At 42.9% G+C, this 24,190-nt stretch overlaps 2 protein-coding genes across 2 annotated transcripts; both read right to left on the reverse strand.

The window, feature by feature from the left end:
- Window positions 1–7,927: 7,927 nt before the first annotated feature.
- On the reverse strand, window positions 7,928–15,501 carry odad1 (outer dynein arm docking complex subunit 1). Its single transcript, XM_080000867.1, has 14 exons — window positions 15,414–15,501; window positions 15,224–15,320; window positions 14,949–15,138; window positions 14,726–14,836; window positions 14,476–14,589; window positions 13,755–13,822; window positions 13,450–13,628; window positions 12,505–12,639; window positions 12,319–12,401; window positions 11,111–11,279; window positions 10,609–10,772; window positions 9,838–9,941; window positions 9,619–9,709; window positions 7,928–9,507 (listed from the first exon to the last, which is right to left on the reverse strand). The coding sequence occupies exons 1-14, from the start codon at window positions 15,478–15,480 to the stop codon at window positions 9,370–9,372; spliced, it is 1,710 nt and encodes a 569-aa protein (XP_079856993.1). The 5' UTR covers window positions 15,481–15,501; the 3' UTR covers window positions 7,928–9,369.
- A 3,095-nt stretch (window positions 15,502–18,596) lies between these two features.
- tas1r3 (taste receptor, type 1, member 3) lies at window positions 18,597–23,916 on the reverse strand (the record flags this gene model as incomplete). Its single annotated transcript, XM_080001008.1, has 8 exons — window positions 18,597–19,241; window positions 19,348–19,718; window positions 19,846–19,966; window positions 20,954–21,157; window positions 21,348–21,686; window positions 21,827–22,183; window positions 23,327–23,627; window positions 23,720–23,916. The coding sequence occupies 8 exons, from the start codon at window positions 23,914–23,916 to the stop codon at window positions 18,597–18,599; spliced, it is 2,535 nt and encodes an 844-aa protein (XP_079857134.1).
- Window positions 23,917–24,190: the final 274 nt, after the last annotated feature.

Consider the following 24,190-nt stretch of genomic DNA (forward strand, 5'->3'; position numbering starts at 1 on the left):
TATAATAATAATTATTATAAAATAATAATACTTATTATTATTCTTACAATTATAATAATTATTATTATTAACAGTAGTAGTATTCATATAATCGTTAATCATTATTGTTCTTAAAAACCCTTTCATAATATTATTATTATTATTATTATTATTATTATTATTATTATTATTATTATTATTATATCATTATTATTATTATTATTATTATTATTATTATTATTATTTGTAGTAGTAGTAGTAGTAGTAGTAGTAGTAGTAGTAGAAGCTAGTATCTTTCCTTCTCGTAATTTCACAGCAGTGTAGCAGCAGGGGAATTCTACTACTGTAGTAATAACTCTGATATTTATAATATGTAGAACACAATAGTATTATTTCTAACACTTAAAATCAACTTACGAGGGAGTCTCGTGTAATTCTTTCCTTACGGACTCATTTGGGCCTGGTGAGGCCATGTACTGTATGATACCAATAAAAAATTACAAATGACCATTTTGATATCATAAAAACCTGACTACTTGGAAGTGATCTTCTATCCTCTTCTTTCCACAATTTATAGAAATAATACATAACATACAAGTAATGTATTCAAAATTGTTTTGCACCATTGCATGATGTGCCTGGTTGTATTTTATTGTAAATTATTTTTTAACCATCCCAAAGAAAGTTTCAAATATCACCCTGGCTCGACCTGAGATTCTGTCATTTCTGAAACTGTAATGAAAAATCGAATTTTACAGTTCTACAGTAACAATTAGAGATGGCACCGATCCGATACCCAGTACATTGAAAATAATCCCGTTCAATCCTCGAACAAATCCTCTAACAAAACATTGCTGTGCCAACATTATGTAAAGATAAGTAAAGTAGACCACGCAATAACAACTCTGCTTTACCTTGGCACAAATTTGCACTTGAAATTCTGTTTTCTTTTCAATGGATAAAATAAAGTAGTGGTTTGGGACTAGTGATGTTATTTGCTCTGTATTTCATCCTGCAAGATAAATAGTGTGTTTGTGCAGTTTGTGAATGGCACTTTTATATGGTTACCTTAAGCGAAGTGCATCAGTAAAATAGGTATTTTAAAGCTGACTGGTGATTAAATAGACTAATTATTGGATTGATATTGCTATCGGTGGATACTCAAGATTTCCACCTTGGTATCGGAAAATAAAAAATGGTATCGAGTCATCTGTCGCGCCAATCCTCAAAATCCCGATCAAACCTCTTCGCTTGGAAATATAGAGAGCTGCTTATTCTGTAGATGAAGTGGACTCATTTGAAATCACAGCCAGAGTGTGTTTTCTTTGGCTTCAGGCTTATTTGAAAGCTACCACTCACCTAAGGGAGTGGCTACCAACGCCTTTGTGGACCCTGAACTTTGAGTGTGAGTCTTGACCACCTGCACAGCGGGTAATAGGGAGCCAATATTATTTCCTGTGCACAACTACATGGAATTGGTTGGACTTTAATCCTGCCGCCCTCAGGCCATGATTTTTCCAAATCTTGCAAATCAGTTTTTTGCATCTAGGTCTGAAAATTTTCAGTTTCCATAGAAGTATTACTTACCTTTTAACTACTCGTCCATGTATATATGTAACCCAATGATCCTATTTAACTCCACAACACTGCGCAAAATATAGCAAGAGTGGGACCTGGAAGTCAAAAACCTTACTGTAATGTAGCTTTGGATCTTAACCAGAGCACATAGATGCTCCCCCCCTCTACAAAGATGGATATCGCCACAAGTGCCGTGAACATTGGTTCAGTCTCTTAATTTCCTGGTCCCCTATGACTTAAGACTTAAATGCCTGAGTTATCTCCCTCTTCCCCCTGCCGCCCCAGAATTCAAACCAATGGATTTCATGGAGCCTCATTAAGTTATTCATCGCACATTCAACCCAAATGCAATTATGAATGTAATCATATGCAGAGGCCAGAACCCTGTGTGTCGGGGTGGTGTTGGGTTACTTTGAGCTGTTGGTGTTTCGTCTTGTGTCCTACACAAATCTCCTTTATGCTCCGTCCGTCATTCCCAAACGACATAACTGGTTATTATCACACGCCCCTCCCTCTCCGGCCTGTCTGAGGCTCAAACGGTCGAAACGCTAACCAAAACGTGTTGATACACATAGAGCCGCGAATGAGTGACGTGCGTTTAAAAAAACCAAAAAAAACAAAACGGTGAAAAGCAGGGGCCTCGCGTGGTCGTCGCACACTGTCACAGTAGCGCCCTTTTTATTCGGTAAATGAAGACCATGTGCGGACCGCAAAGCGGAGGAGCATATTTCAGTGTGAGTGAAAGAGCGATCCACAGGAGTGTAAACGTCAGGGAGCCTGAGAAGCGGCAGACGGCATTACTCATTCTCTCTCTGTAGCTGGAAAATGGGAGCAATCACAGAGAGGGGGGAGTGTTTGTGAGATCATTTCCTGTGCGTTTTCCCCCCCTCTCTCTCTCGCTCTCTCTCTCTCTCTCTCTCCCTCCCCTTGTTTGACTGCTAACCCTAACATGTTTCCATGTGCTACAGATCTCTTGCAAACGAAACCCCCCCCCCCACAAAAATCAATGGTTCTTCTGTGAAGCGCACGTAAAAGCAGTGGTACAGAAGTGGAGAGAAACGTGAAATGAATGAACAAATAAACAAACAAATAAATAAATAAATAAAGGTTTTTTTGGGGGGGGGGGGCGTCCAATTTATGTTCTGCATTATTTTCCGGAATTTCTCCTATTGGGAATTCTTCAGCTATTTTTACTTATATGAGGCAGTGTTGCCACAAAACGTAACGCTGTACAACACAAACGTATCCTTTGTCCTCAATAATACTCATGTTTGAGAGTGAATGGTACGTATTTGGCTGAGTTAGAGTAGCAGCCGTACCTGCACTACCTCAAAGCAGTGAGATCCATCTGAGTGCTCTCTGATAATAAGGGCTATCCATGCGTCCACGCCTCGGAATGATAATAAAGACGGTTAGTCAAAACAGCATGTTCAATTTTGGAGGACAAAGACTGCAACCTGACTCGTGGAATGTCAGTACCAGGGGGCCGAGCGGATCCATGGGCCATCAAAGAGCAGAGGTCGAGATTAGATGGGGGGCCGCGGGGTCTCCTTAATTGGGGAAATCAGTGATGACCAACCGAGCACTTTGTTTCTAACAGCGGTGTCCTGCACGGTCCGGCTGGCTCCCTGGGAGCACGGGCCAGTTTAAGGGCAACACCAGTTGACTTCTCCCAAGGAACTTAGCGGGAGATGGGTTGAGGAGGGAGCTAGTGTGTCCCGATGCGCTTTTAATCATCCACCACATCGAGAAATTAGAGAGTGAAGCCCCCTCATGGGAAACAAAAAACTCCTAACTGCACGAGTTGATCATAAAAGTCTGTTAAGATATTTTTGGCTGTGTCAGTGGGTGACCAGGATAGCCAACCCAATAACAATTCATGTAGTTCACATCCTAAATGAAAATAGTCTGGTAAGGTAGTGTCGCTACGCGGTGTGGGTGGTGTGGAGCTGTCCTTGTACCACTTCAAATCAAAATGCCTTTGTCCAAAATGCCTCACGTCTCTACGACATCCTTTCAAAACTCCCACTGACGGGTGACATTTGACTTCACAGTATTTGTTTTCCCCAGCCAGTGGGAGAACATTATAAGTTCCCTTATAATAAATACAATTATACTTCAGTCTGGGGTTGAAGACGGATTTGGAAGATGGATGAGAAAATGAATACCTCCACTGAAGGTTTACACCGTTAGAAGACTAAAATAGAACACACGCACTGTATTTGGAACCACAGCTACACCCTCCTTTCATGCCGAATCAAATGTTTTTCCGACGCCATTTCACCCGTTCCGTTCATTTTGACGGCGTAGGGACGGCGCTGCAGAGGGTTCCCTTCTGCGCTGCACGAGTTTAACTTGTGCTTTTTGAACCGCCTCTTTGATTTCACCTCGTAGCTCCACCTCCGCCGCTGTGTCGCCGCCAGAGGAAAGTGGAAATTTCCAGTAATTCACAGGCCCTTCTTAAAGAGGCGCTCCTCCCCCTCCTGCGTTTCCCGCCTTTCTGCCTCCTCCTCTACCTGTCTCTTCCTGCTGCTGGCCGGCCTGCACACACCCCGAGGAGGCCTCTCAACCCCCTGTCCTTCAGCATGATACGGCTGGGGGGTGGGTGAGGGGGGTGGAGGGTGGCTGAAAAAAGACAGCCAAACACTTCTAAACGAGGCAATAAATTCCCCCGCGAAACAACCCCTGTTGGTGATTTGCATTGAGTTTCAGAATCGGAATGAGTTTATTCCGGCAAGTACATTTTCAAACGCGAATTTGCCGCGGTGAGGATCGGTGTGTTTCTCTACAATTTGCATGAAAACATCTGAGAGAAAAAAACGTCAACACAAATAGAGTGTCAACACATATAGAAATAATTGCAGGAACTTACAGGAGCTTTGATTCCAAGATGCTTCATCAAGGTTTGAAGGGTTGCACAAGAATTAAGAAGCGCTCTGCGTTACATTTATGTATTTGATTAATTTAATTTCACCTATGGTCTGCATCTCTCTAAATTAGTAGGTAAGACTAATCTGCTGTTTGTTGACTATTTTTGGCTGCGGAGTGAAGCGACAATGGGATTGACAAATTATGGTGAAGGGTACATTTTGAGATCACAGAGCAGATGGTAGATTTGCATTTCTCCAGCTGGTCTGGGGTTCTGTGTTCTGATCTGGTTTAGAGGTATCATCCCCAAAAAGCCACGTGCATATTTAACATGAAGGGGAATCGTGGGGATTACGGAGGCTTATTTGGCATACGGAGCAACATTTTCCACACGATTAAGCCGAGAACGTTTGCGTAAGCTCCCATTTCTCCGGGTTTTCGCGACTTTCTCCTGATCAAGCCAGCGAGACTGCTACCTAATGTCATCATGGCTGGGCCCGGTCCAAGACGAGGAAATGTAGATGTAGATAAGCGCTCGATAAAGAAACATGACAGCTGGAGTGAAGAACTTTCAGTGTGTTGATGATTTGAGGCACTGACCTCAGTCCCATTGTGAAGCACCAACAAAGAGCCATCTGCACAGCAACCAAAGCAGAGATGAGGGACTCACACAAGGGGATTGGGTGGGGGAGGGAGATATAAGGACCTGGAGAGTGTAAGAAAGATTACAACAAATTTGAGGTAAAAAAAAAAAGAAAAAAAAGAAAACAACAACAAAAAAACAAACCTTGGGAAAACGTCAGGATGCGGTCAGCGGAACAAAAGCGATGAGTTGATACACATATGGATCGTCTCAACAGTCCGTGGTGAGCCTTCACGATGATATAGGAAGCGACTCGAGGACACAAAAAAATGGACGCGATTTTTTTCACCTAGCGGGAAAATCAAACATGTACAATCATTCCACGGCATTTCCTACAGTACCTGCAGCATGGTGACAATGGACAGACGCGTTCAAGGTTAATGTTTAACCCCATCCTGCGCCTTTATCAAGTCTGGTATCTCAGATGTCGGACGGCACGGATAAGTCGGTGTGAACAGCGGGCTGAATATTAGGTTCATAAGCACGTATTCAGGGGGTCAAACCGGGCGAAAACCTGTGAACATGGTGAAAACCAAGGACATTCCTTTCTTGTAGTGTAGTCTTTTTTTTTTCATATTGTTGGTAACAGGACGTGTTTTCAAAATTGTGATGATAATAAGGACTACATCATGTCAGGAACATGTGTATTTTTTTTTTTTTTTTTAACAAATGATCCACAGGTGTAGGAGCAGTGAAAACGCATTGCTTAGCAACAGCAGTAAAAATAAATAAATAAATAAAATAAATCATCTTGTGTGGCGGCAGAGAAACCAGCCACGTTGCCACCCAGTGGTCAACTGGCTGTAACTGCTGGGAGAGAAATAAAAAAAAGAAAGAAAGAAAGAAAGAAGAAGAAGAAGAAGAAGAAACAGTCTTTATTCGTCACGCAACACACCACACTACAACACATGCTTGCACACACACACACACACACATGCTTTGATGGTGGCCGGTGAAATGGATCCTCTGCATTTGACCCATCCTGGCCTGTCCTTCCTCCGGGGGCACAGCCAGCAGCAGTGGGCAGCATGCGAAAGAAAGAAAGAAGGAAGGAAAGAAGGAAGGAAAGAAAGAAAGAAAGAAAGAAAGAAAGAAAGAAAGGAAAAAAAAGAAGAAAGAGCTGTTATTGTTGTTATGTCTACTTCTCTAAAGCATGACCACTTGTGTTTTTTTTAAACGCATTTAAAAGGCGAAAGCGAAAGGAAAAACGCGCAGAAAGCTTCATTGTCTCTTCTTTCTTAACCTGGTTTGAAAATAAATACTCCAGCCTGATTGGCTGGAATACTGTTCCAGACCTCATGGACTGGGGGTTGCTAGGCAACCCCCAGTCCTACCTACATGTGTAGGGGGTGGGAGCAGGGGCAGAGTGAGGTAGGGCTCTGGGTGCAGGCAGACTAGGGAATTACCTGGCAAGACTCCCAAATAAACAAAAAACAGAGGAAGAGGTGGACTGGGAGAGGAGAAGAATGACAGAGTGGGGGAGGTTAAAAAAAGGGTGAATTAGAGGGATGGCTCCAAGACAGCCAAGAGACAACAGATGTTGCCAGAGGTAATGGAGGGGAGGGGGTGGGGGTGGTGGGGGGGGGGGGGGGGGTTGGCATCTGCAAAGCTAATGCTTTGAAAACCAAAAGCCGAAGACTGTCAGAGGACAAGTAGCAAGCAAATAACCACAAGCCCTTCTGAGAACACACAGCACGCCATGCGGTGCGTCAGTGTAATACACACGCACGCAGAATTGATTAAAAAGTATGTGGATGGAAGCCGCTTCCTCGTCGCTCACAGGACAGGAGCGTGGTAAAATGGGTGTGCACATCAGAACATGTACATGAGTTCTGCTTGTCTCTGTGTGTGTGTGTGTGTGTGTGTGTGTGTGTGTGTGTGTGGTCCATAGGCTTCTATAGGTAAACAAGTACCAAGGCTGTTTGCCGTGGATTGCCTTCCCAGTCGGTGCACCCCACAGAGAACACCAGGCAAGAAATTGCAAAAAAAAAAAAGAATTTAAACAGAAAATGGGCGAAAAAGAGGCAGAAATAGGAAGAGGTGGAAAATGCTCTTATATGGAGAGGAGTGGGAGAGCAGCCGGAGCCCGCCACTGATAGGTAGCGCTCGTGGGAGGAGGAGGGCCTTAGGAACTGGTTGATGCAGTCTCTCCACTGGCAATGAGGAGCCTTTGTTAGGGGCAGGAAATGAGGTTCTGTTGTGATTAAAGGGAATGTTTCTATGGCAATGCAGAGAGCCGTGTGCAAAGAGAATCGGTGGAGTGGAGGGAGCTTAGCAAGAGTAGAATTTCAAAGAAAGCGGCCTCATCCATCCCACCCCCCCATTTTATCGGAGCGCCCTTTTATCTTTGATAATCTGTTTTCATAGCCACACAGTTGAGACTCGGGAGGGGGATTATCTTGAGCAAACCAAGTCATTGGTCGCTCTCTCATGAATGTTTACTGAGTAGCAGGTTTTTTTTCGGTCTTCTCTGCCACTGCGCTCCGGACAAATGCACACGATTTCCTGTTTAATAACCCTAGTACCTAATGTGTCACTTAGTAATGGTTGATACAGATGTCCCCCCCCCCCGTCATCTGTTTGATAAACCCTTGTACAAACCATTACAAATGTTATCTGCGAGGGTGGGGCTTTTAAAACCAAAAATATAGTAAACCTTTGTTAATTGTTTCCATAGGGTGAAGGCCTTGGCTAAAAAAACTGATCCTAAAATAACCGTTTCCCTTTTTGATTTTGTCTTTATTATAGAGGAAGTTGCTTTCTGCATTGGTGAATGCCACCAATGCCCAAAGGTCACAGGATACATGATAGGAAACTGAGGATCAAAATACAGGAACACAACTGTAAAAATTGATCCTATTTCAGCAGTTCATTTTTAAGATAGCATTATTACGATTTTTAAGAGATAATTTCTAGACGTGAAAATGATGACATACCAAATATACAGGTGACTCCACAGAAATCCTCGGGGTAAGTATGTAAAACTATAGCTAAAAACATGCACTTTTCTTAAGCATTGCATTGTTGGATTATATAGACATTGGGTTTAACAGAAAAAATATATATCTGGCAAAATAAAATAATGCAAACAATTTCCCATGAATTAAAAAATCAAACAAACAATGATCAACTGCCAAGGTTATTCCATATTTTTGCGGCTAACCATGGCAGCATGGTTCCCGCTTTAGTCTGAGCGAAGGAAAGTGGAAGGTTTAAGGAAAGAAAGGGCTTAGTCAAATAATACAATTTTGTGAAGTTAAAACATATTAAAAAAAATCCGGAAACAAAAACAACTAGAGCTGGCATCTTTGAAGGAATATCCACAGCCAGTAATGCAGTAAGAATAACATATGTAAGAATAACAGGAGAGATCAATGGAGAAATCAGGCAAAACGTTATTATTTGGATTTATGGATGGATAAATATCACCCCTCAAGTCTGGTGCGGTGGATGATGAACATTAGAACCTTAAAGCTAAAGAGGGGTTTTTTTCCCGCCGAATAAGGCAACAGCGCAGGTGGTTCCCCAGCATGACCGGTCAGCCCAAGGTGAATTAAGATGGGTAAAGTTCCACAAAAAGGGGCTGGCGCTGGCTGCCGAAATCTGGGAGAATTGGGAGATGCTGTCCTCCAACCCAGCAAAGTGGAACTGCAGTAATGGTCGTCGCTAAGTAACTCATTAAACAAATAAAATTGTGGTTAGAAACATAATATGTGCATCTCGTAGTGCATCACCATTCACCTTACACATAATATTGATATATAATTGAATACTGATTATATAATTGAATGGCATGTCAGGAGTCACCATTATGAACTCGTGTTACTAATCATTTGACATCTACAAAGAGAACCAGTGCAATTAACATATTCCTACTGAATAATTGGGCACTGGCGAAGAGCTCGACAGCCCTTAACCTTCATTTTTATGCTGTGTGGAGAATTACACCAGGATCTGCTGCCCCCATTCTCCTCTTTTGAGCACAGCAGCGAGCGCCGTGTTATGAAACGGTGCCAGGGAGGAACCTGCTGCCGGTCAACACAAATTGGTTAGTCAAAGCTTGATGGCAGATCGCACATCAAAAGGGCCGCATGCCGCAAGGGTCAGGCTTGATAATTAGTTTGTAACGAAACAAATCACATAAAAATTGTGATAAATCTGATGACGACGGTCCAGCATAAGACGTAGTGTTTCACACAAGACGGTGAGGCTTTCAAATTATAATGTGAGTTGCTGGAACTGCAATTGTTTAAGATCAAAATGTAACAAAATTCGGTGAGGTCTCATGGTTGACATTGACCTCAATTTAGTGTCTCTGTGGAAAAACGATGGATCTGGGGTCCAGGTTTTACATGGTGAGGGCCTCCGGGGAAGCATGGATTACTGGACTTGGTGATCCTATGGGCCTTGGTTTCCATTGGGCCTTCCTTCTGCAGAACCTATAAATAGTTTAACACATAAAATAAGCACAACGGAATTGTTTTCAAAGGATTTCGATGAAGCAATCCTCTGGTCATGCGTTTATTTATTTATTATTATTATTTTTTTACCCCTTTCATGATCCTTTGGCGAAGTTCTTCCTGAGAGAGAGGTCGGTCCTCCTCGTCGGTGAGAGGGGACTCCTCCGTGCCGTGGCTATCTCTGAGGAGCACGGTCATCAATGTCCGAATAATGCAAAACCAAATACAAAAAAGTCACAAGCTAAGTAAGAGTTTGGTTTAAAGCATTAAAAATGAAATAAAACTTGATGTGTCAAAAAACAAACAAACCCAGTGATTGGCGGCTGGATGCTGACGCTCCGGCTGAGCATGTCTGGATTCTGACCCAATAAGAATTTCGCCAGTTCTTTGGGGTTGTAGTCCTTTTCTGTATCCTGCAAAAGGCAGAACGATGGCGACACGCAACAGTACAATGCAAGGATCAAAGCGGGAGTAGGCAGATAGGAATACAAAGAGTAAGGGTGCAAGCTTTAAGCAGGATTTTAACAATGCTGCCATGACCAAGCCCATTATCAATTACTAATAAAATAAATTGTCCGTCTAATATGACTACTTGCAGGCTTGGTATAAGCGAAATCTGTTTGTCTAAGTCAAGGCCCTATAGATATTGCCATGCTGAGCTGAAAGTTGGGCCACACGGGGACCCTTCCTCCATCTTCTCAGTTGTAAACTCCCCATATCACCATACTTACCGGGTACAGTAGTATGTGCTACACTTACATCTAGCCTCTCTCTCTCTCTGTCTCTCTCTCTCTCTCTCTGATTTGTATTCTTCTCTTGTTTTGCTCTGTGTTGAACTCGCTGCGGATCCATATATTTGATTCATATTTTGTTGAAATTGATTTAGAACAGCCTTGGACTGAGATGTGTGTGTGTGTGTGTGTGTGTGTGTGTGTGTGAGACATGTGTTGTACCGAAAATATGTTTGAAAGAAAAAAGTGGTTTTTTTTTCAAGACTACATCATTCATCATGGAACAGTCTATTTATTTGCAGTGGCTTATCATCTAACTGCTTAAGCTCTCGTTTTCTTCCACACAGACTTGGGACTGCAGGAAGGCTTGCATGGTGAGCATCTCGTTGGTCTTCTGCTCCACCAGACCCAGGTAGCAGATGATGTTGTTGTTGCTGAGCCCGATGCTGGAGCCCAGTCGGTCCTCGATCCCCGACTGGCAGCAGTCCGTCTTGGAGAACAGGCTTTGCACTCCTGCGGGGGAGGGGGAACAAGCCGCTGAGCTGAGATTGGTGGGGGCCACACTGCGGCCCGAGGGCCACGTGGGGCCAGTGAAGAAATTAAGATTCATTTGAAATTAATTCATTAAAAAAAAATTCTAATCTTTGAATATTTTTTTGCCTTTCTTAAGTGAAGCCTTTATTTGTGATTTCTTTCCCCCCTCACATTGGTTAAATACGTTAATTAAATATTGAGCCTTTGCACCATTTTGGGATTTGGGGATAGTTTTATGGAATCGGTTGGTGATATTAATTTGTACATCAGCGTATGTGAATGCAAGTGGAAATTTGAGAAATATTTAGAGGACATACTTGTTTTTATCTGGTTCAGGATTTTGCTCGCAGCGTTTGATTGCTCCTCGTACTCTCTGGCCTGGGTCTCCGTTTCCCTCTGTTGGTCATCAATTTTTCTCAACAAAGCGTGGTGCTGCTGCTCCCGTTTCAAAGTTTCAATCTGGAAGTTTTCCATCTCGTCCTTGACCTGCACGTGACACGAAATCAATGCAGAAAGTCTCTGAAGGTTCAGTCGACAGGAACAAACAGTGCTGTGAAGGAGCATTTTTTCCCCATTTGATCTGCATTTTTCCATTAAATGTAAGCAGATTTAGCTTGGGTTATGGTATCCATTAGTCAGGGGGAAAAATGCAATAGAAGACATGATGTACAGTGATTTAGGAAAAAAACTTAAATGTTTTATATTGAAAGCAAATGTTGAATAAACCTTTTGTTCTAGATCAAAAATAGTGCAGTCGCAGGTATATATTTACTGAGAAGTGTATCCTGGCTTTCAATGTTTCAATAAATCAGAACTAATTAGATATATGCTCTTTTTTGCAAAGGAATTTGGGTAGGAACTGATTTCAAACAAAACAATGACAGATTGACAGAATGAATAAAAAAAACAGATACAGTGGAAACCTCTTATAGTGATGCGTCTGTCTAGGTGAAATTGATCACTATTAGCGGATGATTATTATAGCCAAATCATTTTTCTTTTTCTTTATTTCAAGTCTGACACAGGACGCACAGGGATTTTTTGTTTAGTTCAATTAGGGAATGGAGGGAAATTAATACATCTAAAATAACACACTGTTTTTATTTGTATTTTTTGGAGGAACGGGGAACTGTGAGGCAAAGTATCAGGGAAGTAAAGTAAAAAAAAAAAATTTGAATTACCGTCGTTTTAATATTTTTTTTCCATATGTTGTCATGTACGAAAAGACCCTAAATGAACACTCTAAGCGGACTACTTGATTACTATAAGGAAATTATTTAAACAGCATTTGTATAGGAATGAACTGTCTCATGCTTTTTGATACAAATAAGCGGTTGATCACTGTAACCGTGATCATTATAAGTGATTTCCACTTTATTGATATTTCTTTTTGACTTTTTGACGAGTTAATAAAGCATAGAAAAAAATAAAACGTATGTACACATTTTTTTTAAAAACAACAAAAGAAATCGTCAAGTACATCAAAGAGAAGGTGAAACTCTTTTTCTTTATGCTTCATGCTCACCTGATGGATTTGATCCCTAAGTTGCTCGGCTTCGTTGTTCAGCTCATTCACAAAGTTGAAGAGTGCAAAGTTGCGGTCTTCAACTGCACACAGTGGAGACAGGTTCAGAACGGACTCAACCATTCAAATTAACGGCCGTAAAAGCTCGGACGAAGGGATTTGGAAGCAGGTGAGAACGTGACTGACCCTGGATGAACTTGGTCACCATCAGGTCCAGGTTCTCTTCCTCAGTGGCTTCTTGGACCTTCTGAAACACCTCCTGCAGCGTCTCCAGTGACTCCTCCCCCAGGTCCACTCTCCGGTGCTCCCTCAGCTCGGCCACTGCGATATAATAGGATTTGTTCAGACATCATGGGTGACGTCAGCACAGATGTTATGAGTTGACTCTTTCACTCCTGACCCTGTTTGACACGGTGGCCATGGACATTTATTTATCAAACCCTGCGAGTTGATAGTTACATGCCCCCAATAACCTCCATGTACTGCACCATTCCCTTTGTCCCAAATTGGTTCCAAAATAACTTATCTTTTATTCGATTCCATCACACCAGTTTTTTCCACAGAGTGCAAACAAATGGTGGAAAAAAACGCAAATTAATATAATAAATCAAATTGTGGCATGAAAAATTACTGATAAGCCTCAAACACTTTACAGGCAATTTTTCATGTCATAGGGCAGTACAATTAGTTTTTTTAAGTATTGAAATGCCTCCCAAAGTAACTACCAACCGATAATAGGAAATAGATTTGGTGGACACAACTACTGATGTGTATTATTGTTGAACTATTGTTTAAAATTGAAAACGTACCTGTGTTTTGAGTACAGCCCTGGATATAATTGCGGAATATTTTTTTTCCCATAAATAAAATCTGTAAGTAATTCAGTAAACGACTTTTTAATTTAGTAAATTATTTCTGTGAGATCATATATTTGAGGTGATAACGTCCTTTTCTGTTATACGGCCCCAAAATAACATGCTGAAAATCGATGGCTCGTGCTAAAAAAGATAAATAAATAGCAATGACCGACAGTGTTTATGGATACCGTTGCAAATACTGTGCTCATTATAATGGTTATTAATCATGCGAAAGGGCAATGATATTACCTTCTACACAACTTCTATGACTTACAATGCTTGCGCTCCATCTCCTCATCCTGACTCCTCTCAAAGGTCTTGACCATCATGAACTCCTTCAGCAGGTGCTCGTGATCAATAATCCTTTCCAGTTCCTTCATGTCGGCGTTGTACTGGACCAGGTCCTTCAGCGCCTTGTCCTTCATCATGGTCATCTTGGACTGAGCCTCCACTCTGCAGCGGACGGCATTGGAAACACGTCAAAACATTCGGATTGAAGCAAACGGAAATATTTATAAATTGCCATTTAAATACGGTTGATGTTTCGACGTCATATAACCACGTAAAATAGAATCCCACCTGGCATCATAAGCAGTAGTCGACATTTGGATCATTTCCCCAATGTCCTTACGGATATGCTTCAATTCCTGGAGCGGACAGAAACCAGTAAAAAATGAGCATATAAAAGAAAAACCGGGTTACTATTTGTGTGTACTATATTATTTTCAAATTACCAAATATGTGCAATATCATTATTCATCTCTCCAATTTCAGCAATTTTATCTAACTCCACCATTCCAAGTTTGCTCACAATGTTTACACAATGTGTTGATTTTGTGTTGATTGATTGTTTTTCAAGAAAAAAAATCCCTGTCCATTATCGCAAAGTTTCAAAAGCAAAGTTTAGAGGTTCTGCGAGACGTCATCAGAGCTGTGAAGGCAGTGACTGGCTAGTGGATTTTATCCAGGGGTTCATTTCAGCAAATGATGGGACCAAGATGATTGGTTGTAATCCAGGTGTGTCCAAATCGGACTCCATTTTTTTCTTGTTTGGTTCTTCAAAAAAGTCAAACAGACAGATATCAACGGTTTTTCCAGCCTTGTCTTGGCGCCTTCAGACAAAACAGCCGACAGAGCGTTAAGAAAAAGCGAAATCCAATGATATGAGATCTTCAACGGAAAAAAACGAACTGTCAAGTCCTTCATCTTGCTGTTTCAGGGCTCTAGGAGAAAGAAATCGAAAAGGAGCGTGTGCTGGACTGATCCTGGGCTCTGGTTGGTCCAGGGGGTGAACACTGACCTTGGTCAGCTGGCTGTGCAGCTGCTGGAAGCGAACGCGCTCCATACGCAGCGTCTCCAGCTCCTCCCGGAGATGGCTGTTTTTGGTGAGCTGGACACTGAAGTAAATAAGGGCCTGTGGAGAAATCGAAGACACGAATATAAACAACATGCGAGGTAAGTTTGGTGCACGGTCCCGTACAAACGGCCGCATGACGATCCACGAGGAACATCTGCATCCCAAAGCACCGGTTCCCCTACTTCCAACTCACCCTGTACAGCTTGTTTTCTAGAGTGCGTATGGCTTTCTGGGCCCTTTGTGTGTCGTTAGAGCAGACCACCGCCCCTCTTCTCTCTTCTTCCAGCTTCTCGATGGCGGAGATCTGTGGGCGTCAATGGCACGTGGCTGAGGCAGGGGCGTCGCTCTGCGTGTAAAGCCGATCACCGCTTATCGAAACGGGTATAAAAACGAAGCGTGCTCATAGCACCCGTTACCTCCTTCTGCAGCTCCGTGTGACACTTTTTCTCCCGCTCCAGCTCCTTATCCAGTTCGTCTCTTTTCCCCAATAAGGAACGCAGCCGGTTGGTGTCGTCGACATCCTTCTGCTTGCGGGACACGTTCTCGGACACGTGGAGGTTCTGCAGCAGCTCCTCCTGTTCGCTCTTCAGCTTCTGAATCTCCTGCCTGACGTCCACACAAACACCCGTTGGAGTGGCGGAACGCACACGAAGCCCGAGGATGGTGCGACGTGCGGGCCGGACCGACTTACTGTTGTCTGCGAATTTGGTCCTGCGACTGAATAGTGTAGGCCTGACTGTCTCCCTCCATGATCCTGAACCGCCGCAGCAGCTTTGCCATCTCCGCTTCTGGGGAGGGAAATGGCCGGTCAAAGGTTCTCGCGTCAAGCTGAAGCTGCCCAAAAAGGTCTGTGACCGCACCCGCACTGAAATGAACCTTACCCACTCCATCGTTATCCATCTCGCTGATCTCTGACCGGGTGCTTAACACTGATCTTCCTCTGGGCATCGTTACATTAGGATAGACCCGCTGAAACTTAAAATGACATTGTTAGCAAATTTTAGATCGTATAACTACACACATCTCAGCAAAGGTACGATTGCTGAAAATGCCAATAGAGCCAAGTTTTAACACGCCGCCCATCTAAAGCCTTTACACCGGATCCGACAAATGACAACAATGTCAACGTTTCATTCACAACCATTTCCTATGAAGAGTTGATAACCACATGCAAAGCCTCGTCCCAAATCTGGTTAACAACACAGCACACTTTGCGTTCATGTCGGAGGGCATCCTGTTCCTGAGTGAGCGGAATGAGTGATATGCTCAATAAGTGCAGCCGTGCAGCCCTTCGACTGGCCGTCGATACTGAGGGGAAATAAAGCGAGGGCTCAAAAACGACGGGTGACCAAGCATGAATTGCGATACCAAAACACTGCTGCGCAGAGAGCATGGAGGGGGTGGAGACAACAGACTTTAAATGTAAATGAGCAAAGTGTGTTAACAATATACAACCAGATAATTCCTGGAGAAACTGCAAGTGTGCTGGTCCTGTGTGTTTATGTCTATATACAGTACGCTTGCACACTTAACCAGTTTAAAAAGAAAGCATACTAGCAGCCCAACACACTTCCTAATATTGCACATCCTATTATTATTATTTATTATTATTATGCTACTTCTCCCATAGCCTGTCTCACACATTGCCACTGAAGTGGGAAATTCCCGAAGCCTGGTGACATGTGTTTCCATGACGATTGGATTTTCCCATAGGAAATCTTTTGGGAAGAATGTGGGAACAAAAAGTGGAATACTTCCTAAATAGTTGGCTGAAACCATCCACAAAGTATTGGCACACTCGTTGGGACTTAGCTGTCATTTTAATATATTTTGTGTGCCGTGTAGAGCGGAAAAATGTGGCTATAATAATAGGGATAATAATAGAAATAATAATAATAACATGTGCAATAAAGGAAGTGTGCAGCACTGCCAATAAATAGGAACATTTAAAATAATTTGCTAGAGCAGATGTGATGTTTTTTTGGAGACAACAGAGCAAAGCAATATGTTCATCAAATTGAGTGCAGAGTTTTTCACCAAAAAAAAAGCAATACTGGGAGCTAGTACAGAGTTATGAACATTCTTTTGAGGAGGCTGATAAAACATTAATAATTGATATGGTTATTAATATACATGAATATAATGTTTGTGGTATTATGGTATTTTATTTATAAATTTTATATATTTTTTTGTATTTATTTATTTATGTATTTAATAAATATTCCACCATCCACTGACAATTATGGAAGATCTGATTAGTTGGAAGTGGGCTGGCAAAATTTTTTTCAGAATTCCATTTTTGGAATTTTGACTTAAATGGCCGTGAGTAATTTCTATGAGTTGTCACAGAGATCAAAATAAGAATATAACTTTTAATATAATATAATATAATATTTAAGGGTCGTTTTTTTTTCAGGAAAAATAAAACAATGAATGACCAACCAATAGTTAGGCACCGGCTGCTTGTTGACACCTTCCGAGTGTCACTCTAGATGCAGGGGTCAGGGGCCAGGGTCAGGGGACGAATTTGGGACAGGGAGTGAGAAACAAGTGTCACTACAAACAAAGGGGGATTGGGGGGGTTGAGGTGCGTTGAAATGTCTGACAAGCTAGAGTTGTTGGACCTAGGGAAAAAAAAACCCTACGTTTACGTGTATAAAATAAGGATGTTATTATCGTTAACGTTGCGTGCCACCATACCCACTATCAATACATTTTATTTTTCAATTAGTGAATCGTGTGTAATTTTAGGTTTGTGCAGGCTAAATAATTATGTCCAAATTATTAATTTCAACTGAAGAATGTAAAGTGTGGGCAAAGGCGTGTGAAACACAAAAGTAATTTTCTTATTAATAAAAAATTTAAAAAAAATACAAAATAATGAATTGTGGGAATGTGGTGGAAGACTAAACCAGTCACATTCATCGCGAATCGGGCCAAATGGCTTGCTATTCTTCCTCTATAAAAAAATTAAAATAAAAAAAAAGCTTGCTTGGGCACAAACTCTTTCCGTTCGCGAATCGAGATTCGAGTCGCGGTGAACGCCAGTGTGCGAGTCGCGAACGAACGACTCTTTAACCTGAGCGACACCCGACACCCGAGTCATTACGAAGATCCGCTCGCTGCGGACGAATCGTTCGCGAGTCTCGCGTCGCCGTCCGACAGCCGTGTCGTGTCGGATTGGGTGTAAAGCCACCTGGGATGAGACTGTGTGTGTTAAGATGAACAACTGAACTAGAAATCTCTATTGCGTTGCTGTCCTGGGGCAGAGTCTGGTGTGTACTGAGCGCTCCCACCCTACGCGACACGTTTTGTGACGCGAGCGACCGAGAGACGCGCACCGCGACGGCCGCCGGAGGGGTGTTCCCCGCGGTCGGACCTCTGAAATTGCGGTTTATCCATCGGTATTACCGTTACAATCGCATCGTTTTAAGCTCAGAGCTGTTTTAGAAAACCCATCGACACGGCAGCGGATGCAATTGTGAGCAAAACACACGGAAGTAAATTGTGGTACAAAACATCTGTTACCTACGGAAACGTAGTTGTTCAGACTCCCCCACTCGCCTGTATTGAGCCGCCCGGGTTGTTAGCAACTGTTGCTAGGAGACGGGCCCAGTAGAGGGCGTTCAACTGGAGGTTGGAACTGGGCAATTCCCAGTCAGTCGATTTAAAATAGATAGACGGACAGGCAGACAGATAGACAGCCAGCCAAATTAATGTATAGACAAACAGCCAAATTAACGGGCAGACCGACAGATGGATGATATTTTATTTATTCCAAAATTGAAATCTCAATGGGCTTGAGGCAAAATAATAATAAAGCAGTGCAGTAAAATGGAAATGGAATTAATTGTGGAATAAATGCTAATTATACAAAGAAACCTAAAAGTTAAGTGTACACAATAATAAATTAATGCCTTTAACAAGACAAATAAGGTTGCAAGATAAGTCCAATTTATATGTTTGCGATTAAAGACCATTCAACATTCACACAAACACATCCACTCGCTCGGCTTGTTTCAGTACATTAAATTCCTTGTAATGATACGAGGAGATGTTTTGTATCAAAGACTTGACGTGTTTATCCTTTTTTGCTGAGCATGAGATGGAGGTTCCAGCTCCTGGTCTGGTTGTGGCGTTGGGTTTGGTTCTTCCTCCTGGGTAGGTGGTGGTGCCCCCTCCAGGAAGGTACAGAAGTAGTCAGGGGTATTAAGCTCTGGCTTCCTCAACAACAGATAACATTTTGGGAAGTAGTAAGCAGACACCAATCCCAGGTTGCTTAGCAGGCTGAAACACACATGGAACATGGACTTTAAATTGGAGCGCAAGCCTATATAGATTGGGATGAAGGTCACCCAAATCACGCTGTAAGCCAGGGTGGAAAAGGTAATGTCCCGGGCGAGGTTGTACTGTCTGACCGGCCTCGCCGCCATGAAGGTGCACATGAAAGACATAATAGCCAAGGCTCCGCTGAAGCCTTGCATTAGGGCAAAGCCTGATATGGGTTCCGATGGGCAAGACAGGTACCCTCTTACAAAGTTGATATTCATTTGGGCCAGATACTCGGACAGCAGGGGCGCTTCGCTTACAAACCAGCCGCAGAACCCCACCTGGACAAAGCAGCACGCTAACATGAGCCAGCACCCCAGGCGCCTCATGGTATCCAGGTGAGAGGCAGCCTTGAGAGGGAACTCGTTCACATAGAAAATCTGTGGAGAAAAGTTTGTTCCTCAATGTGTATTGTGTTGCGCTGTGCGTATCTTTGTGATTTATTCATGTGACTGTCGCATTGTAAAACCAAGTCCTTTGCCTGACCTGGAGAGAGATGACAGTGATACTGGATAGGGCCACTGTTGGAAAGAATGATGTGAGTGGAAGCTGCAGACGGCACACCAGGTTCCCTGGCCGACCCAGGAACAGAAGCAGGCTGAGGCAGCCTCCCACCAAACTGCACAGGGCTACGCCACCCAGCGACCCACCAGAGGCTCTCACCAGTGGGGTGCCCCTATACTTCAGGAACAGTATCCCCACTGATCCATGACACATTAGCAGGACTACTCCGCCCACCATCATTCCCACAGTCTCAGGCTGGTTCCAGGACAAGAAGTCAAAGGTGGGTTCGGTGCAACTTGTGCTTCTGCTCGGGGACCACTGTCCCTTGGGACAGTGTGTGCACTGGACGTCCTCTGGGAATCAGGAAACGAGAGAGAAATTCTGCTGGAGAACTGCCAGGACAAACTCAAAGTGGCAACTGTTAGTATCATCGGATAAAAAAAAAAAAGTAAAATCCATAAGAGTAAGATATTAAAATACCATTCGCTGCCTGGAAAGTTCCCGCCTTGCAGCTAATGCAGTCAAAACAGCAAGCATGAAAGCCTTTGACTCTGGGCACCTGACCTGCCTCACATGCAGCTGAACAGGTGGACTGAGGAACCTGCAAAAAGTAGTGGCAGTGCTCGTAGTGGTGTCAGTAATACAATTATATATACAATTAGGGATGGGCGTGTCGATACTTCAATACCCGCCGGTCGATATTTGAGTCGGTACTTTTTTTTTAAACGTTCGAATTGTTGTACATTTGCGTGCAACGACCAGCCCGCTCGCATGGGAGACGGTCTTCCGCGTCACATGCTTATGGCAGCCTATCCCCGAACGTATAGACAGGTTGCTTTTCCTAAACACCAATCTAACACTCGAATGACGGGATGGTTAGTATGCTGCTGTTAATGATCGAGGAAAGACGAATGAGCATTAGCGGTGTGCAGTGAAAAACACTGGGGCCTGCTCAGTGATGGTCAGTGTGTTGTTGTGTTGATAATTCAAATGTTTTTCATAATTCACACAGAGATGATGAGAAGTCAGAATAAGTTCTCCTTCCGTGTGATAAAAACAAGTGAAATTATCATTTAGCATTTCGCTGTTGACGATGAGGTTGCTGCTGATGTTGAGGATGATGCTGATGCTGTGAGTGTTGGTGATGATGATGTGTTATGATGCTTCACTGGTTAAATGCAGATTCTTGAGCACTATGTTGATCTTTCAATTTAAGACATTTAATTATTTTTTCATTAATTTGAAGTCCAACTATTTTTATTATCATTTAAAAAATATTTGTTTTCCTCTTATTTTTATTTAATTTACCCATTGATCTATTTTATTATCATTTTAAAAGCATTTCTTTCAAGTATTTATGTTAATGAGTTTTTATTCATATTTAATATTGCCCTTGCAATAAAGTTATTAATGAACACTTGCGCAATCATGTGATTTTCCTTTAAGGGGGAAAAGTATCGTTATCGGTATCGATGAAAAGGTACCATAAACTAATGGTATCGTATCGAAAGGAAAAATCTTGGTATCGCCCATCCCTATATACAATTATATAAACAATATATATGTCAAAATATAATTACAACCTTACCTCAGAATTGTTAGTGTGCCATTGCAAGAGGGTTTTATTGATGGACAGTCTCTGATTAAAACTTCCAACCTCGACGAAATTCCAACTTCGGTTTTCCCATACCCACGTCACTAAGTTGAATCCTATGTTTGGGTTGCCGCTACTGTCAAACTGTATTTGTACACCATTCAAGGCAAAGTCAACATTCTTCAACACTTTCAGCAGCTGAAAATTAAGATTATATCCATTATTTGGTGGAAAAAAAACCAAAACATTTGATTTTATTTAAAAAAAAATTATGTTCCAAAAAAAAATAAAAAGAAGCAATTACCTGCCAAGGATAGATTTTGCTGTCAGATCCCCACATGCACCTGGATTTGGTGCAATTTAGCATTGTATGCAAAGCATGAGCCACACTGTAGATGGCAGTATAGACGCTAGAGGTTTTGCTCTGCAAGTTGGGGTCCGTCACCAGGCTCATGTTCTCCGGGGACAAGCTCCAACACTGTGGGCATGGGTAGTTGGGGTGGGTTTTTTTTGGGTTGAAGTCTGATGGGGAGTTATCTTGCATTTCCTCACTTATTTTGGTAAAGAGTTCGCCTGCGTAGGCGGTGAATAAGTCGAGGGTGTGGGTTTGATCTGTGATTCCGAGAATTGTGCCAACTGTGTGGATGTCGGCGACGGAAACGACCCTATTATCCAGGGCCCAAGCTGTACTGGCGATCCACACTCCACTCATGTTCCTCCTGACAACCTGGCGAAAAATAACATCTGGTTATAAGGCAGAGAGGCTACAACTAGTAGAAATGGCAAGAAACAACGATGAATTCCAATATGACGTGATGATGACTTCATGAGATCCGTGACAATCTTGAGTTTTCTTTCTCTATTGACCTCTTGGAAGAAGACGGCAGTGGGCGCGGGGAGGGAGAACATCACCACTACGCCCACTCTGGTCGCTCTGATGTTGTCCAGGATCATTTTCACCACCTTCTCCGTGTCGCCGTACACTGGGATCAGGCCCTCGTACGCCACGCAGATCGACATGTTTGCGGCGACGAGGGAGAACTCCCGCAGGCCCTGGCGCCCGTACACCTCGTCCGTGCCCACTGCTGCCACCCAGTTCCACCCGAACCTCCGCAGCAGCAGCACCACCATCTCGGCCTGCCACCTGTCATCGGACACGGTGCGCAGGAAGGACGGGTAGAGCTGCTTGTCGCTGAATTCAACACTGGTCGCACCGTAGCTGATCTGAGTGATAAATAATATGAGAGAAAATTCAAATCGTCCTTCTCCGCAGTAAGTTCGACAAGACGAGCACAATGTTTGGGAGGAGACACATACGACAGCAGGTTTTTCTTTCCAAGTCATGGAGATTATGAATTGCAATAAAAGCGGACAATCATTCTATATTCGACATGTTTTCTTTTATTTTTCTACATTCTTTTCTACCCTTCTGAGTTTTGATTGAGCATTGATTAAACAATATTATAGGGCAAACAATGGTGCACCTAACTAACTAACTTATCAAATTGATACCATTTACAGGGATGTCTGCTATGAATCTGTTGGCAATAAACCGTTATGTAAATACTTCAAATTGTACAGTATAAGGAAACACTCCCATCTTCCCCATTCCTGTGTAAGACATTTTGAAGTTCAAGTTCAAGAGATTATTTGTCACATACACACACATACGGTCATACATATATGCAGTGAAATGTCATGACACCCGGTGATTAAACACAATAAGCTCTAAAAATACTAAAAATACTAAAATGTGCGTAATTGACACGAGGCACTTGCGCAAGGGGTTTGCGCCACAATCGCGATTCTGGGTTCTATAATTATATAATAGTATTAATTGTCTGTGTTGTATTAAATATACACTTAAATCCTCCTCAATGAAACTTACCTTAACTTACCTTCAGTACTTACCTCACAGAGTAGAAGTCCTGGCTATTAAAATATCAACGGCAAAGTTATTTTCCAAGTCCCTGAAGTGTCCTTCATTAAAGTGTGCTTGGACCATGATAAATGTTTTTGTACTAGAGACACCTTTACAAGTCAAGGATTGTGAGGAGATGTAAAACATTGAAAAATGCAGCCTCTTGAAAATGTCAAGACCCCTCCACTCAAAACTTTGTTTTCTTTATTGTCACCTCATCTTTGAAGTATGACTTTAAAATATAGTATGACTATATTGTTTGTTTAATGTTCTTTGCACTAGTGCGCAGTCTGTCTCCATATTCCTCCACAGAAGAGGCAGAGCTGGGTCTTTAAAACTCTATGTACATTGTTTTCTTTCTTTTTGTTACAATTACATAAACTATTTTTTTTTCTTCACATATTTACTCAATTTTTATTTGGCTGGTTTAATAATTGCCACCAAACCTGTGGAATTTGGAAGAATCCCAGGAGTTGTCCGATGACTGAGTTCATTTCCGAGGTCAAGGGGCCGATGACAGCTGCCACCTTGGGCTCATAGTCGGTGTAATCACACTCGACTGCCAAATCTCCGATGGATTTCTCGGTCAGGAAGGAAACGGTCGACTTCCCCTTGACAGGAGCCTGCCCACACGTGTCGAAGATCTCGAAGCCCAGCCGAACACCCGGCAGCAGCGTTTGGTCGCTGTTGATTTCATCCACCGTGTATTTCATCACCAGAGCAAGACCCAGTCCAAAATGATCTAAACTGTTGGGTCGCAAACAGAAGAGGCAATAGTAAGAGTCGGGTCGGAAATCACGTCCTCTAAGTTAAGGGCCTTTCCTTTGTGTGTGCGATACCTTTCACAGCGGCTGTCGTCGGGCTGCTCACGGCCACTCAGGTTGCTGGTGAGCAGGTTGATGGGGAAGAGTCCTCCCAGCAGGATGTCTCCAGGGGACTTGAAGAGGTTGGTGGTGATGTTGTCGAACCATGGCGGAGCAGTGAGACCCGGGCCACACGCCCCAAAGAGGAGCAGTAGTTCAACAGCCGCGGCCATCCTTCGACTGAGCTGGAGACAGAGGAGGGGGGTGAGGGGATGAGCAGAAGAGCATGCGTGCGCGTTAAAGCGTCACATGCAAATCCATCGGGGAGGACCACAGCGGGCTGTTGCAGCGGAGTGATCTACAGTCTGGTCAGTTTGGAGTGTATTTGATAATATGTAATATTAAGTTGATAGTGTTATACGGTCGGCGGCTTTTTACTCTGTGAACGCCTGCCCACGTGACACATAGGAAAGGGCCTGACAATCTGAAATAGGTGCAGGTGCCTGA

This window comes from Zeus faber, assembly GCF_960531495.2.
Source record: "Zeus faber genome assembly, chromosome: 5".
NCBI lineage: Eukaryota > Metazoa > Chordata > Actinopteri > Zeiformes > Zeidae > Zeus > Zeus faber.

Bases quoted from the DNA above. Each gene is read 5' to 3' on its own strand.
- odad1 (XM_080000867.1), bottom strand. From the start codon at position 15,480: ATGCCCAGAGGAAGATCAGTGTTAAGCACCCGGTCAGAGATCAGCGAG. The intron at 14,837-14,948 runs GTAACGGGTGCT...TGACGCCCACAG, and splicing joins ACACGGAGCTGCAGAAGGAG to ATCTCCGCCATCGAGAAGCT. The intron at 9,942-10,608 runs GTCTGTGTGGAA...TGCCTTTTGCAG, and splicing joins AAGCCTTCCTGCAGTCCCAA to GATACAGAAAAGGACTACAA.